Here is a 16679-nt window from a genome sequence, read left to right on the forward strand (position 1 = left end):
ATTTAATTTGTTGACATGTATCCAGAAATCTCTACCTGCAAGGAGAAAGTGTAATTTCTTTCATTATATTCAGATAGGTAACACAATAGGATATAGTTTGGTTTGGAACTTGCATCAGCCTTATTGATATTTATACCAAACAACCTAATGTTTTTTTTTGGGGGGGGAGAGTTTTATATGGCGCAAACTTGACCCGAATCGGGTATCAGAGCGCTTTACATAGCACCAGTTACATTACATGAGGACATACATTCATTTTGGTTAGACATGGGGAGATTTAGGGGTTGATTAGGATGTAGGGCGGATCGCCTAGGGGTCGATTAGAATGTAGGGTGGAATGCCACCACCCGCATGGTAGTGGCGATCTGCCCTACATCCCTCCCCGCCCGCCACCCATTTCCCCCCACCATATTAGTATTGCGGGGGGGACCCTGGCAGACGGAAGGACCGTCCGCCGGTTTTCCACCGGTCGACCGGGCGGAAAAGGGGATATATATGGTGGCGGTGTCAGACACCGCCATCCATATTAGCATGGGAAGCAGAGCATGGCTTTCCATGGCAGAAGACCCCGCCATGGAAAGCCATGCGGAGTCTGTTTTCGAAGGCCCGTTGCAGGACCCCAGGGTATTGGGGTGGTGGGGGGTTCACATGGGGGTACCTATGGTACCCCCCTGCATTGTCATGGACATGGTGGCATGCACCTTGCGGTGCCTGTCACCTTGTGCATGACAATGCACACAGTGCATTCCCAGCATTGTGGCAGGTGGTGCTGTAAGCACCGCCCACCACAATGCTGGAAATGGAGGATGCCACCGCCACGGTGGCGGTGGCATCCTAATTGCAGGTGCGGGACTACCGCACCACTGGCTGCCGGTCCCAGCACCGCTAGGGTGGCGGGCAGACTAAAGTCCACCCGCCATCCTAATCGGCCCCTAAGTGTTTTGGCCAGAATCACAGGATGTTCAGGGTCATTACCGAGACTCAAACCCAGTTCCCCAGAATCGAGGTCGACCACCCTTGCCATTAGGCCAACTCCTCTCCCCAATGTTCCTTACAAAAATATCTTTATCCTTAGTGCATTGACTTGCCAAGTCAATGTTTTGTTGATTTCTAATGCGGTTAACACCACATACAATTGGCAGTTTTTTTCCTCAATACCTTTGATCCAGTGTTCTGATCTCAACTGTAAACAGTATTTTCTGTCTGACCTAAAGATAACAATCGCTCCCATGATATTATCTAATTTAATATGTAGCCCAGTCAGTTTATGTACTAGCTTTACAGTACTTTCTCCACTACACACTTTTGTGTGGAACTGATATTTTGACTCATAGGTTTTAAGGATTCCTGGTCTAGATGGAGGCTACTGTGCGGGAGTGTGTTCAACAACTTTACAATTTATCTTAACTTTACAATTTATTAGCCAAGTCTTAATTGGGCATATTCACATAAGTGAGTGGCTCATGTTAGTAAATTATTGACCCATGTATTATGGGCAACACTCGACGATGGCATGTTACTCCGTCACTGTGTAATATTTGTTCAATGATTACTCAAAGTCTAAAGCTGTGATTAATTCTAAGAATGACCAGCTTTTAATAGACTTGTGCCTTGTGCCAAAAGATTAAATGCTGATTATTTTTCCAACCAAGCAGTTAAAATAATGACCTATTCAACCATGTCCCTTGAAATAATGAAAAATTAGAAGATTCCTAAAGTACTTTATTGATGAATGGTGATTTTGTTGTTAAGGATACTTTGCAGGATAGCCATTCAATATTTGTGAAGTCATGAATTGAAGGAGTAACTGAAGTGTTATTAACTAGTCTGTCCTACCCACACCTTCTGCAAAACAGTGGTAGTATTAACGTCTTTAATGTCCTCTCCCCTGTGCCATACAACATTATGTTTTTTATGGTAATTATGGAAATCCACATATGCTCAAAGCAATAACGCAACATTTAAATTAAATGAACATTTTGCGTGGAAATTATGAAATGCATCTACAAAAGACATAGCCTCAACCTAATACGATCATTTTGAACAATCTCCAGATTTACTAATTCTTGTATGGAAAGGGTGCAATTTAATTTGAGTCCCTTTAAATCAGAACACAATTTAAATTAAGAATTCCTGGGGTTGTGGCTCTTGAAATGCTGTTGCTTACTGATCTTCAGTTAACTGTGATGGGAATGTGAAATGTATTAAACAATTTGAGCTTTGGTATACTCATGCTTCAATATCTCAATTATGTAATGAAAAATGATCTCAAGCCTGTGGTAAAACAGTGTAACTGTCACAGTATAAAGTGAAATGGAATTCCAGTGGCAGCAGTGGTCAGAGATACTTCAAAATCTTTGCTGTAACATATATTTTTCATGAAATTCATAATCTGTAGACTACCAGCACAAAAAAGATAACTATTGCATATAACAAAAATAATGTTACAGATAATATTTTAGGTTGAGAGCTTTTTACTACCAATTTCTAAATCAGCACATAAATACAGTTTCAGAAGCAAAAAATGTATTGTTTGAAATTCTACAAATTGTAAAATCTTTCAGACAATATAAAAGTAAATACAACTCGTCAAACCTAGTGCAGTAGTAGCCATTATGCTTTTTATGGAACAGTTTTAATGCACTAAAAGATTAGAAATCTTGCTTATCTAGTGGATTGGGAAACATGTTTTCAGTTATTTAAAAATGCAGTATGAGCACAATCTCAAGATGGATTTTTTCTTTTATATTCAGGTCCTGCCGCGGCAAACTTGTGGTCTGTTCACCCATACCATTTTCTACAAGGAGTATCCTGGAGGTCCTCAAGAACTAGACAAGAGTATACAAGGAGGAGAGCTTTTTCTCACTATCCTTTTGAACCCAGTAGGTACCTCTTTTCTACACGCTCATTTGAAAATCCATTTGCACATGTCAATGTTCCTTTATATTAATGTAGATGGGAAGTTATATGCTTAAAAGTGTCTTTTAAAATGGGACTCTATATTATGTTGTCTTGTATAATGAGTATTTAATTCAACTTTATGCAGTTTTCTATGGAAAATGGTAACTAAATTGTATAGAGCCCAAGTCCAAAACAAAGGTCTAACCTTCTGCAGTACATATTAGAAACACCTTATTTTAGAATGACTTTGGGTCATGCACAGGTACACTATGTATACAGGATAAAATACCCATAACTGTAGGAGTATAATATTCAGTTGTCTAAATCTGCCAAATCGTCCTAAGAAATGCAATTGATCCACTGTGAGGGAACAGAACTCTGTAGTAGCTCGACATAATCCAATATTGATATCTGGCATAATAGAGGCAATCCTTGTAGCTTTCTTTGTTAGGTTGTCTACATCAAAAACGTATCTAAATGTGTGCTTTTGGATTGACGTATCAGAGTATTGAGATTAATGTTCTTTTTTTTCACTGAACTGAAATCCATGGCAGGTGGGTCCTCCAAATATTTATTTAAGTAAAATAAGAAAACTGTCAATGTCAGATAGCTGTTTGTGCAAAAGAAAGTCTTGCCAGACTGCCTGTCCTTTCACCAATAGGGGATATATACATAAATTAAGTTCTTCTTTACCATTTTCTTCATTTTATTTGCTGACAACTCTAAGGGCACTCCCTTTATCAGTTTAGCTTCAAATATTCAAATATTAATAGCACAACAAATTACAGCTAATGTAGGCCACAAGCCCTGATTTTGATTTAAGTGGGAAATTAAAATCCTCATCCCTACAATTGCTGGAGCTAATGGTATAATTGGAGAGGAATCAATTACTTGAATATCTTTAATCAATGGGATAGTATTGTGGATGGAAATCCCATTAGCAGATTGCTCTTCAGATTTAGCCTTTCCATGAGAAATCAGAGGACTATCTATAACATAATGACAATACTGTTTTGATGAAAATTATTTTCTGATTGAAGGTCTTCTCTGATGTCATAACTACACTCTTAGCAATTTCAATTTGTTTTTCGAAAACCATGAATAAGACATATCAGGTTGGTAATAAGTTAAGAAGTTTCATATTTGCTGCATACCCCTCTTACAATGCCTCCAATATATCACCTGAGAACTACATCTCACTCATTGCATATGCCTTGTTTACCAAGATAGTCTATTACTAGACATCTAATATTATCAAAATTTATTTTAGTGGATTTAGCTTTCATCAACTAACATTGAATGTCAAAATGATTACATTAATTCAAAAATAATATAATATGTAAATGAAAAGGGAGGTTTACGGGCTTTATCTTTGAGAAATATTAATCACATACACTCTAAAAAACAAAAGTAAAAATATTCACGGTCAAAGTTATTTATGATGGTCTTTTAAATATAGAAGATTATTTTTTATAAAACTGTACATTAAAAGGATGGGAGCTGAGGGGTAAACCAAAATCTGAGACATTCTATTTACGAGTAAATGTATTAAGTGAAAAAAATCAACATAACAATTATATTTCAAGATAAGTTCAATAAATAACCTTAAGAATAAACAGATAAAATAGGTAATAAGATAAAGGTTAAGATATTCATGTAAATGAATTAACATTTTATAAAATAATAGCATTTATTTCAATGTTTAGAGATTACATTAAATTGAATTAATATAATGGAAAAATAATTAAATAAATATATTTAGAGGTTCGATTTAGGTGATTTATAAAAATTAAACCATAAAGGCACACTAGTGAAATAGGGTGCAATTAAGTAAAAATACATAATTATGATTAAAAGGTTGATAATATACGTAGGCTAGGGGCATGATCGATGTAGTGAGGAGTACTTTAGTGGTTAAATATGTACATGATGTACCAGATTTGGTCAGAGGCAATATAGTGAAGGTGGTACTGTGGTAGGGGACCATGTAACGCTGGGCTGGTGAGTGATACTGTAACATTGTTTGCAAGATCTCTTACTGCAGTTGTTAAGATAAATGTAAGGCACTCCATGGTACAGGCAAATCTTTCTAGAGAATAAAATATGACTCTGTATTTGTTTTTAGTTATTTAAAATATGACTGTGTATTTCATTTTTAGTTATTTAAAAAAAAAAAGCAGTATGAGCCCAATATCAACATGGGATTTTGCACATTCTACAGTATTTATCAGCCATTTAGAAAGTTACAAATAATATTTATTTGTGCTATTTTATTTATTAATCTAGACAGTTTTCTTTAAAAATCTTATATTACGATTCTAAAAACCTCCATTAGAAAATAGATATGTTAAAATACTAATTCATCATCAAAACTGAACAGAAATAGACCTTTTTAGGTGTTTTAAAAGTGCAAGTACAGCAAATGTGCAGACAACAAATACTACAAATATATCAGGTTTAAAAGTTTGCACAACCACATTGCTTATTATAAACACAGACCTGCTCCCTCACAATCATTTAAGAGCTGCTAGTGGATGACTTCTTTGCTTCAGCAACAGCACTGCTCAATCTAACATATCAAATCTAGGTCAGCAGCGGCTCATCTGCTAAGGCGGAGGAGCGTCGCCCCACTGCTTTTTTACAGTGCAAAAAAGAGAAAAGAAAATTACAATAACATGTTGTTATTATCATTTTATCCTTCTGTGTTGAAGCCTGTTTTGAGACGGGTGGGGCGGAGCTTGGGTGTCATCACAGCCAGCAGAGGGAGAAGGAAATATGTGCACTTAAGCGCACATGACAGTTTGGTCAGCCGTCTTGGGCCGGCCAAACAGTCATGCACTCTTAGCATGTTCTCCAAAGGGCTGTAATGCACAGCCAGGGTGAAGAACATTCACAGGCTCGCCGTCCCCATCTGAGCACTGAACCCTGGCACTCAGACTAATCACGACACTGCTGTCATGCTGGTGACAGCAGCTTCGTGATTGGCTTTGGGTAGCCTGTGTGCTTCCTGTTTACAGAAGGAGAGACGACAGACAAGAGATGACAGCATCCAGAGGTACGTTTTATTTTTTTTACCCCACTGCTATCGCCCCTCTTCACCACCCTCATCCCGTACCAGCCTCCACTGATCTAGGCTTAATAATTTCTTGGAGTAGAGGGCTTATCCCTTCCTCCAAAGATCTCCAACACAGGGTGGAGACTGAATCTTGTGTAGATAAAAAAAAACAAGATTCGGCAGGATATGTAACCTAATTCAATGTGTACTGCTTGGATAGTTGAATTAAGGAAATAAACAATAATTGCTTTGAACAGGATCCCTCGACTCAGGATTCATTTTTGGATCTAAAGCTAGCAGTTTGACTTGAGATATCAACTTACCTCTAGATGCATGTAATAGAAGAATAGTTGAAAGACACCATACCTTTTATCAAAACAGTGCACACCATTTACAGTGCCTAACGTTTTAATTACAACTGAAGGAAGGTGTCGATCCCAACCTAGGTTAGATGAAAAACAAAAAACCTAATATTAAGGGGCCGATTCCGATCCGGGTCGGAAAGCACTCCGACCGAGTCGGATCTAGAGTGTTTTCCGACCAAGCCGGACCCCTACAGTCCGACCGAGCGAGTACGATGCGCACGTATGCTGTCGGACTCGGTTCGGTCGGACTCCCATAGAAGTCAATGGGAGCCAGTTGTATGACGCGTACATGCGCTCCCATTGACTAAATGGGTACATCTACAACAAGTGTGCCCCCTACAGTGGGTACGCGTCGGTGCCATCCGCGCCGTACATGCCTGTGCGGGGGACACCCATGGGTCTCCCCCTGTGTGCGAGTCATACGGCTGCGGGTGTCAGGGGTCCGACGCGGACCCCCGAAGTCCGACTCCGGGAGCTTTTGCGAGCCGGACACGCCGGCTCGCACAGGCTGTCCGACGCGTGCATCGTACTGGCTCGGTAGTGAATCACATCCATTGCACGCCACGGTTAGCTTACGACTGAGACGTACAGAGCGGTTCGGACCCGGAAATGACCCGGTCGGTGAATTTCATGTAGCTTGCACCGTACTGGCTCACTCGTACAGCTGTACGAGTCGGCCGGAAAACAAGCGTACGGCTCGTAGTTTTTACGGCCGGATCGCGTTCGGTGCCCTTCCGACCCGGATCGGAATCGGCCCCTAAGAGTCCACTAGATCTAGGATTTCGTTTGGAAGCCACCAAGTACATTTATGGATACTGTTTGCAAAAATGAAAGTCTTATTTGTTCTCCATTAATAATAATCTTTTTTAATTTGCAACTTAAGTACAGCTAATTATTTGCTGGAGACCCAACGTTGCTTACTTCATTATCACAAGGCCAACCATATAGAATAAACAGGGTTTGTGCTTTGCTACAACGTTTTGGCGGAAATAGCCAATTGTCGGTCAGCAAAATTCAATCCAAAGAGTGCAGGGGCCAGTACACATCACTGCTTTAATCCTTTATTAAAAGGAAACCAGACTTTAAGTCTTCCACTTAAATCATATTCCACCTGTGCACAATTACCAACATGAAGCCTTTGTATCATTTCTAAAATGCCAAGAGGAGTTTCTCAATGCTGGAGTTTGCTCCAGAGTATTTCTCTGTCTGCCAGGGCAAGAACTGACTGAAATTCACAAAACAGCAGCACAGATATTATTCTGTTACTTCAATGGACCTCTGGGTAATTTCCCATAGGTAAAAACATTTGGCAAACAATGTATGATAAAATGCTATTCCAATCATAAACTGAGAGATGTTCAAAACAAGATTTTTCATGGATGCCTACTTGTGTGTCTTCTTTATTAGAACTCATCTTGACATGTGTTGCCGCTGATTCACAGAACACCACAAGCTACACTGGAGCAATTTTAGAAGTTTATTGGAGATGACCGAGGAAGATCACACTTTGACCCGTGTTGGTCGAAATGCATCCTTTCTCACACCACTTGATGAAAATGACAATGACATGCTGACATTTGTGATCTAAATGCTATTTTTATTACAAGTGAAAGGCTGATACTTAAAGAAAAACTAACTTATTAGAAATTGAGAGTATTCTCCTAAAAGAAAAGATGTATTCAGAGAAAAGTGTACATTTCCAGAAAATGTCATTCTGATATTTGGGGGTAAAACTACTACATTTTCAAAAGGTATTTAAAACCGGTGTTTGAGAGGTAATTCATACTGAATTGGAGAATTTATTGCTAATGCTATTTCTATGGCATAGATGGTTTCTTCTCCTACGACTGTTACTTCATGGCTTATGTTCAAGGAATTCATCATCTATAATAATATTGTTTTTGGTATATTATCACCGCAACTTCTTGCTGAAACATAAATTGGCAGGACTGGTGTAATTAGGTGTGATAAACTGGTATATTTGGTAAAAACCCTTTGGAGCAGCCAACAGAGAAAACCCAGTTTCAAAAAGTACAACATTGGTTTTACTTTGGTTGTTTGACCCAGACAATGAGATGAGATTCTCATTAAAATATACACCGGTGTTGTGCCTAAATACCAAACCAACGCACTGAATTAGAAATAAAGATTTCAATGTCCAAATATTAAATTGGAATAAGAAAAACATTGCAACAATGAAAAATACAGATAACTGGTTGAAACGTTAATTGAAAATCAGTGTGATCATTGACAAACAATGAGAAAAGGTATTACTTTAAACCCTAATAGTTGAAAAATATACATAAACATTGTGATTGTCCATTAGAGCAAAGCCCCAGGTACTCCTTTCACCAGTTCTTGGGTGCATGTAATTGGATACAGGTATTAGTGATGGATTCTAACTTCCTAAATATGAAGAAACATGGGCATAAAAACCTCCAGCTAGACTAACTCAGAGGCTCTGCCAATAATGGGCTTCATGTGGGCAGCTACCTCTAACAAAAAGCCTTGGTCAGATATGGAAATCCAAGTCCAAAGCCATGAGCAGAACAAAGGCATTTGCCATGGTTGTGTTTTGAAGAAGGCTTACAGCTTAAAAATATAGTTCTTGGTACCAAATTTGAAAGTTGTCCATTAGCCACATTTCTAATAAATATTCACGACAGTTCCAAAGTGCAACTGTCTACTCGGGAAAAAAAGCAAATAGGTACTAGGGTGGTTATTTCTAAGAAACCAAGCCATGTTTGTCATCTTTTCTATGGTTTTATCACTTTAACACCACTGTGGGTCTCATAAAGTCCACGCTATCACTTCCAGTACACTTGTTTTGTCTGCACTTTCAGTTATCTATCTGGGAATGAGCACAGGCTAGCAGCTTTCTCTGGGCTTTATCTAAGTACAACACATTGCAGGAACTATCCCTCCAGCAGAACAAGCGGATTATCCAAAGGAGATGCAGTCCCTAAAATACCTACAGCCGAATTCAGGCGTTGACTTGTTATAACTTTAGATACATTCCTTTGCAGGGGTGAAAGATGTTACCAGACTCAAATGTATTTCCTCCACAGACACAGTAGTGTCTTCTTCATCTGTATTTATCATCTTCAAACCTTGAACCTTCAGAAACGTGGTTGTCCAGAGCTACCTAAGGGAAATAATACTACTGTGACATTGATAGGCGCGATCTGTATTATAATGTAGGTTTAATACCACAAATACTTCTGGGAAAATCTTTAAATGTCAAAGAGCCTCCCATCACTTAGAAAAGTCTATAACCCATAGGTATATCCTACTATAAAAACAAAGTATCTCAACGGAAACAAAAAATCTTTCTCCATGTCATTTTAGAAACAACAGAGGCGACCCTTAGGGCCCGATTCACAGAACAAACTTAAGACAAAGTCCTAAACTTAGTACCATTTTGGTATTCACAGAATGCACTTACTACTTCTGGTATTCACAGAATGAACTTACTACTTTTGCGATTCACAGAATAAACTTACTACTTTTGCTATTCACAGAATGGATTTACGACTACTAACTTTACGTCCGCACTCGGGCCGGAAATTCCGGCCCGGAGGCGGAGTTTCCGGCCCGAAGGCGGAGTTTCCGGCCCGGAGGCGGAGCTTCCGGCCCGGAGGTGGAGCTTCCGGGCTGGAGGCGGGGCTTCCGGGTCGGAGGCGGAGCTTCCGGCCCAGAGGTGGAGATTTTGGCCATGGCTAAATCTCCGCCACTGGCCGGAATCCCCACCTCCGGGCCGGAAGCTCCACCTCCGGCCCGGAAGCCCTGCCTCCGGGCCGGAAGCTCCGCCTCCGGACCAGAAGCTCCGCCTCCGGGCCGGAATTTCCGGCCCGAGTGCGGACGTAAAGTTAGTAGTCGTAAATCCATTCTGTGAATAGCAAAAGTAGTAAGTTTATTCTGTGAATCGCAAAAGTAGTAAGTTCATTCTGTGAATACCAAAAGTAGTAAGTGCATTCTGTGAATACCAAAATGGTACTAAGTTTAGGATTTTGTCTTAAGTTTGTTCTGTGAATCGGGCCCTTAATGTTTTTGCTGCCAGCAGGTCTGGGACAAATTTACCAGTGAACTAAAATGGAACAAGGCTAGAAAGACATATACAATTTAATTTTTGGATTATTTGAAATGTTGGTACAACTTTCAGTATTTTAACCTATTTTTAGTAAATTTGAAAGCAAAGAAAATGCAGCATTTTTCTACCAATCATTCCATAATGTTTTTGATAGCCAACCTTCTAATATCCTTAAGGAGTGTCATCTGTACTTGATTCAGCATGAATGTATTGAAATATTTCTGGATTCTCTAGATTGTTGATCATTTTTATATTTCCTCACACCTCCACATGTGCCTTTTACATATATGTTTTACAGCAATGGACAGTTGATATGCTTTAAGGGCCTACTGAATGTGATTCCAAAACATCAGTGTATCTTCTGTGCTATTGTTCCATTTTAAACGATATTTTCAATTTGCACCTGGGGCTCTTTAAATACACTTTGAATGTATTGAACACTGAAGTCATCCACCTCTGAAATATAGCTTTCAAAAAGTGCTACTAAAGAGTTCAGTCCATTGTTAGACTGAGAGTATAACTCAAATGATGGGAAACCTTCTAATAAAATCATAGTAACTAATAAAACTGTTGCTACTATTTTCATGCGCTTAAAATTGAAATTCTCCAAGCAATTCATTTTCTTATATCGTTTGTTCTCCTACTGAACTGATAAAGCCCTTTCAGCTGTAGCACTGAGATAACTATGCAGAATTATACTGCCATCTTTTCAGAATATACTGAAGAGAAGAATACAACCATTACTTACATGAGTTCTATAAACCTAAAGACACAAAGAAATTGCCATATAAAACTTACATTGCATCAGATAATTTAATTCTATATAAATTCAAGTGTGCATTTAAAAGCTTTTGCAGGGCATGTTTTACATCTATAAGTTGCACATCAAGTATAAAGGCCTTATTTTCCACATTTATTTCACATTAGAACAACTTGACAAATCACATGATTTTAGGCATTTCACAATTTTACCTATTGATGGTTTTCATGCTATAAAATATATATCATTTTGAAATAGACCAAGACATAAGTCACGGTCTCCTCACAATGTGTGTTACACCTACACAGTATTTTTAAACTGAGAGCTCTTTTCCATCTAAACAATATGAATATTTTGTAGTGATGGTTATACCTTTTTTTTTGGATCCGCTCAAGTAATATATCGATATTACAGGTACATGTTTAGGTTGTTAGGAACTCCAAGTACTGTATCAAAGTACTGAAGGAATTAGGGAATTCAGAGGTGCCTGTCGAAGTAATAAAATATTTAAATTTGCACAAATGGAACATTAAGATGTCATGATGTCATAGTCTAAATTAAGGCCAGTAGAACTGGGGTCGCAAGAGTTAATAATTCTCAGTTCAACAATGCACACATTTGAAATAGCCATATTCGATAAAGAGGGATAAACTGATTAAAATATAGCCCACTAGAGAAAAATATGCTCCCTGTAGTCACCATTGATGGTGACAATCTTCGGTCCTCATTTACATATTTCCCAGAAGGTCAATGTTTGTACTGGTTGAGGTAGTCAATATTTTCCACATGCAGTTAAAATGTCGTTTAACTTGGTCAGCTGCATGTTTTCAAACCAAAGATATAATATATATTTCTAATTTTAGTAATATCAGTACATACGTGTAAGATATATGTGTGCCATTGAGCTATTTCCTTGAGATTGAACATTAATCTAACACCAGTACTGACTACAGGATTTGCATTCCTTTGACATATTACTGTGTACTCTGGCTTAGGCCTACAATCGATCTTCAATAAAACATTTTCATGCGATATCAGCCTAGATGCTTACGTCATGCAGCATGCTCATCCCATAAAATCTTAATCAATTTTGTTAAGATTGGTAGTTATTCTCATTGAAAATGTTATTTTCTTATTCTCATGTCGTCAGAAAGATTGGATATAGAAATATTAATATCTAGTCTCAGGTACTTCTTTCAAGTCCATATTACAATAGTCCACTTTGACATTTTACTATACTTCTCAGATACCGAAATGCAGTCGGCTGCATAAATGCATTAATAGCTGGACTGTTACAGACAAATTATATTAAGGAAGTTATCATCATTTGTAGCCCCATTGGGTTAGGACATGTGAAATAGAATCATCTGCAAAGAGAAAAACAAGTTCCGAAGTACAAGTAGAATCTACCCTGCAAAGCCTAAATCAATTTTGTTAAGATTGAGAGTCACATGTGCACACTACTCGGGAAAAGGAAGATGGCCGATTGCAGCCGCACGCGTGAGGACGCTTTCTGTGCCTCCTCCATCAATGCTCCTGTGATCTGCTATTGACAAGCCGACTGCCTCCCGATAGCCTCCCACTCATTTGGGGGAAAGAATGTTTTGTGCCTGAGGCTCGGTTGTGCTTGGATGCGTATTTCCCGCAACTTAACTTAACTAATGTGCCGCATTTCAACAGTGAGGAGAAGGGTCTACGAAAGCCGCGTGGTGCGGTGGATTTTACGGCCGGCCCGCTACAGGTTTTCCAGATGCTGCAACTGCCTCAATCACCGTGGGCAATCTTCGAGAGCTGTGCTCGGACCCGCTCTGTGCTCTTGGAGGAAGCATCTGGTTTCGAAATGGCCGCGCCACACACCGCCAAAGGTCAGCACAACAAAATCCCAACTTCTGCAAGTATAACAAGTCAGACAGTCAGCGCTGTGGTTAAAGATAAGGACAAGGGTTTCGGGAATAATGATGGGAGCAGCATTGCTATTTTGCCACCAGGTGAGCCAAATCTAGCTGTACATACCGCAATGACTGTTGATGATAATTTTAGCGGGCACAGAACAGAGGATGGGTCTGGTCTGGGTCACAACTCCGGAAACCCATCTTGAAGCTGCTGCAATCTGGGCGGGCGACTGAAATACTTCGTACATGCGGATCCGAGAATTCCATTCCGGGCTTTGCAATGGCCGAGGTGCTAAACGCTGCAGTGCAGGGGGGTGGGAGCGGTGCAGCTGGCTCGCTTATTTTGGATAACACTAGCCACGCATCTGTTACAAATATTTTGACTCCTGCTGCAACTGATGCCTCCAACTCCCCCGGAACTGGTAAGACAGCCGAACCAGCAGTGGGCTGCCTGGCTAACAGTATTATATTGGGAGACTCTGTTGAGAAAGATAGCTCTGTAAATATAATAACCACAATAGTTACAGCTGTCGGACATATCGGCTATACTAGACCAAATGCCGAAGATCTTATTAATCACCCACAGGCTTTTACTGAACAACTTGGCAATCTTGTAGATACAGCCCGAATCCCAATGGCCCGGACCCCTACGAAGTTAGATACAGAGCAGCGCGATCTGGCACAGGGCTCGGAGAGCAATCCATGCAATACCCCTGGCGGGGCAAAGGGTCGTAAAAATCAAAATCCCGATACTGTCAAGATGCCTAAGGGTGGCAAAGGGCGTGGACGGGGGGCAAAGCAACAAGTGACTGAGGTAATGGGGCGATTAAAGGAGGCTTCTGCTAACACTACTAAGGCTGGGGTAAGGATCAGCCTGCTGCGTAAGTGGGTGTCATCTAAACGGGAGGTGAAAACTATTATCTCAAGGCATCAAATATCAGCAATTCTGTCTGTTCTCCTATCGAAATATTAGAGGGAGACGGAGAAGGAGCTAGGGCTGGAGTGGATACCGAGCAGCAAATTTCTGTGACTGTACCTGAGAAGTTTGTATCAGCTCCTCCCATCAGCGCATCATCAACATCTTCAGTTTTCTCCCCTGCCTCTAGCCCTGTAGTGCCATCATTAACTCTGCCCGAATCGGGAATCAAGAACCAGGAATTAATGGGAAAGGAGGCCTCTCTATCTGGCATCATTCTGGCATTGAGTACTCAGAGAGCAGAAGCCCAGGAATAATACCAAAAGGCCAAAGCCGACAGCTCCGAAATCAAGCGAGCTTTGGCGGAGGTTACATCTAAAGTAGGCCAGCTTTCCTAAGAAGTCATCGATCTACAACGAGTGGCGGCCGTGGAAGAAGCTAATACGTTTACAGTCAACCTTGTCAAAACACAGGACTCTAAACTGACATTAATGCAATCAAGGATTGAAGATCTGGAAAATTGTCAGAGATGCCAGAATTTGCGGGTTTTTGGTATTCCAGAGGGCAGGCAAGGCAACGATTTGCACGATTTCATAGTTAGTCTCTTCCAAAAAGCCTTCCCGGACCTAGTAGACTGGCATATGGACACTCAAGTTCAAAGAGCACACAGATTGCCATTGTCATTATCAACCTTCCAGGGAAGCCAATCTAAAACTAACTTTGCTTGACCAATCCTCGTGTTTTTGGGTAATTTTTTACTGCACCGAGCTATTTACTTTAAGGCACGTCCAGCGGCCCCAGTCAAGGTGGATGCAATGTCTATCTTTGTGCGCTCTGATTTATGTAAAGTAACTATGGACAAGCGGTGGAAGCTTCGTCAACTAATGGACCCTTTCAAAACCATTTGCTCACAGGTGTTTCTACAAGAGCCGGAGCATCTAAACATTTTAAGGGATGTTCGACAATATCTTATTTTAGCGAGCAGGATGCCAAGCAAGCCCTGTCAAAATGGCAAACAGTCAGCAAGGAATAATTTTAAGTCCTAAATCCTAAGGCAGCAATAACAGTATTATAAGAGAGGCTTTATCTGTGAAAGAGACTTTGTTTCAATTGATACTTTTTGATACTTTTCTTCTCTTTCTTAGTTTATCAGCTTTGTTTTTCACAGGCACAAATGTCATATTGGGAGGTTGGTGTACGGTGTTGGAAATGGTGAAGGTCGTAGGGGCTGATGGGGGTACAGAGAGGGTGTCCTCTGCATGCTGTCATTATGGGACAGCAGGGAAGGGGGCGATTCCTTTTCAAAGTTACTGGGGTGGGTGAAGGGTGTGGAAGGGAGGGCAGTTTTGGTAGGGGGGGGAGCCACAACTTAGATAGTTTAGATATCCTTACCCTTGCAGAGAATCAGCGGGAGAAGTATGATATTTTGGATACTGACGATCCGATTGGGCTTACAAATATTATTTAATGTCGGAATTTAAATGTATGTGCTGAATGTGGCAGGACTCAACCAGGCTGGGAAGCGACGGTTAGTAATGGAAGAGTTAAGTGTTTTTAAGCTCCAAATATTAGGGCTTGCGGGAACGCATATTGCATACAAAGATAGAGCATTATTAAAGCACTTGGGATATGATATCATAGTGCGTACGTTGCATACAACTTCCATTCATGGGGCGGCTTTGTTAAAATCTAGGCTGTGTAGGGCCGTTGTTCTTTGATCACTTGCCGACCCTAAGGAGAGATGGGCAATCTCCCAAATCATCAACCACGGGCGGAAGGTTACTATATGCATGGTATACGGCCCGAATACTGATTGTCCAGATGTTATTTATCATTTGAGTTCCGAGTTGCTGGAGTGGTCTGGTGAACTGATTGTGATGGGTGATTTTAATTGTATACTCGATACGAAGATTGACACTACCAATACTTCCACCCACGCTAGAATGTGTAAAACTAGAACTGCTATATTTGAGCTTCTCCACTTGCATCAGTTAGAAGACTCCTGGAGGAGGCTATTTCCAAACGTACCAGGTTATACTTTTTACTCTTCGCCACACAAACACTACTCCAGGATTGACATGATATTTGCTAATTACTCCATTTTGGAAAATGCACTCTTGGAAGTATGTCCAAAAATTACTTCCGATCATAACCCGGTCATGTTAACAGTGCAGATACAGTCAAGTGTCCAGGAGTCAATTAGGGATTTCACTTTTCCCAGACACCTTCTCAGTAATTTGGAGTATGTGGAGTATATGCGAACAGTACTTGAGGAGCATACAGAAAATAATCTGGGTTTAGAGTCAATTTCAATAGTGTGGGATTTCCTAAAAGCCTATGTTAGAGGGGTCACGTTACAATATATCATCAAGCAAAATCAGCAGGGCCTACGCCAGTGGGAGCAGGAGCAACCGCTTTGTCACGATCTGGAGCGCCAGCATGCTACAGCTATTGCCGCAAAGGATGTGGCTGAACATTCGATATACCAACAGGTTGTTGAAGTACGGGCCAAGTTAATGAGACGGTTGAGGGATAAAGTTGCTAATAATTATCATAAGTATAGAAGTATAGAACTAAACTAAACTATACGTATATGGTGAAAGGGTAGGCCGACTACTGGCTAATCAAATAGCGGATCAAAGGGCTAAAACTCATGTCAAAATTATTAAAGGGGTGGACGGCTTGACTTACACCAGGCCT

The 16679-nt window shown here is 40.3% G+C and overlaps 1 protein-coding gene across 1 annotated transcript in view; it reads left to right on the plus strand.

Annotated features, from left to right (window-relative positions):
* Window positions 1-16679, plus strand: part of LOC146862311 (N-heparan sulfate sulfotransferase 4) — a 1181511-nt gene that overhangs the window by 582239 nt on the left and 582593 nt on the right. The window contains exon 6 of the mRNA XM_085643256.1: window positions 2754-2882. Coding sequence (XP_085499382.1) covers window positions 2754-2882 — 129 coding nt within the window. The remainder of the gene's footprint in view (window positions 1-2753; window positions 2883-16679) is intronic.

Source organism: Triturus cristatus, chromosome 2_2 (genome assembly GCF_964204655.1).
Source record: "Triturus cristatus chromosome 2_2, aTriCri1.1, whole genome shotgun sequence".
Classification (NCBI taxonomy): domain Eukaryota; kingdom Metazoa; phylum Chordata; class Amphibia; order Caudata; family Salamandridae; genus Triturus; species Triturus cristatus.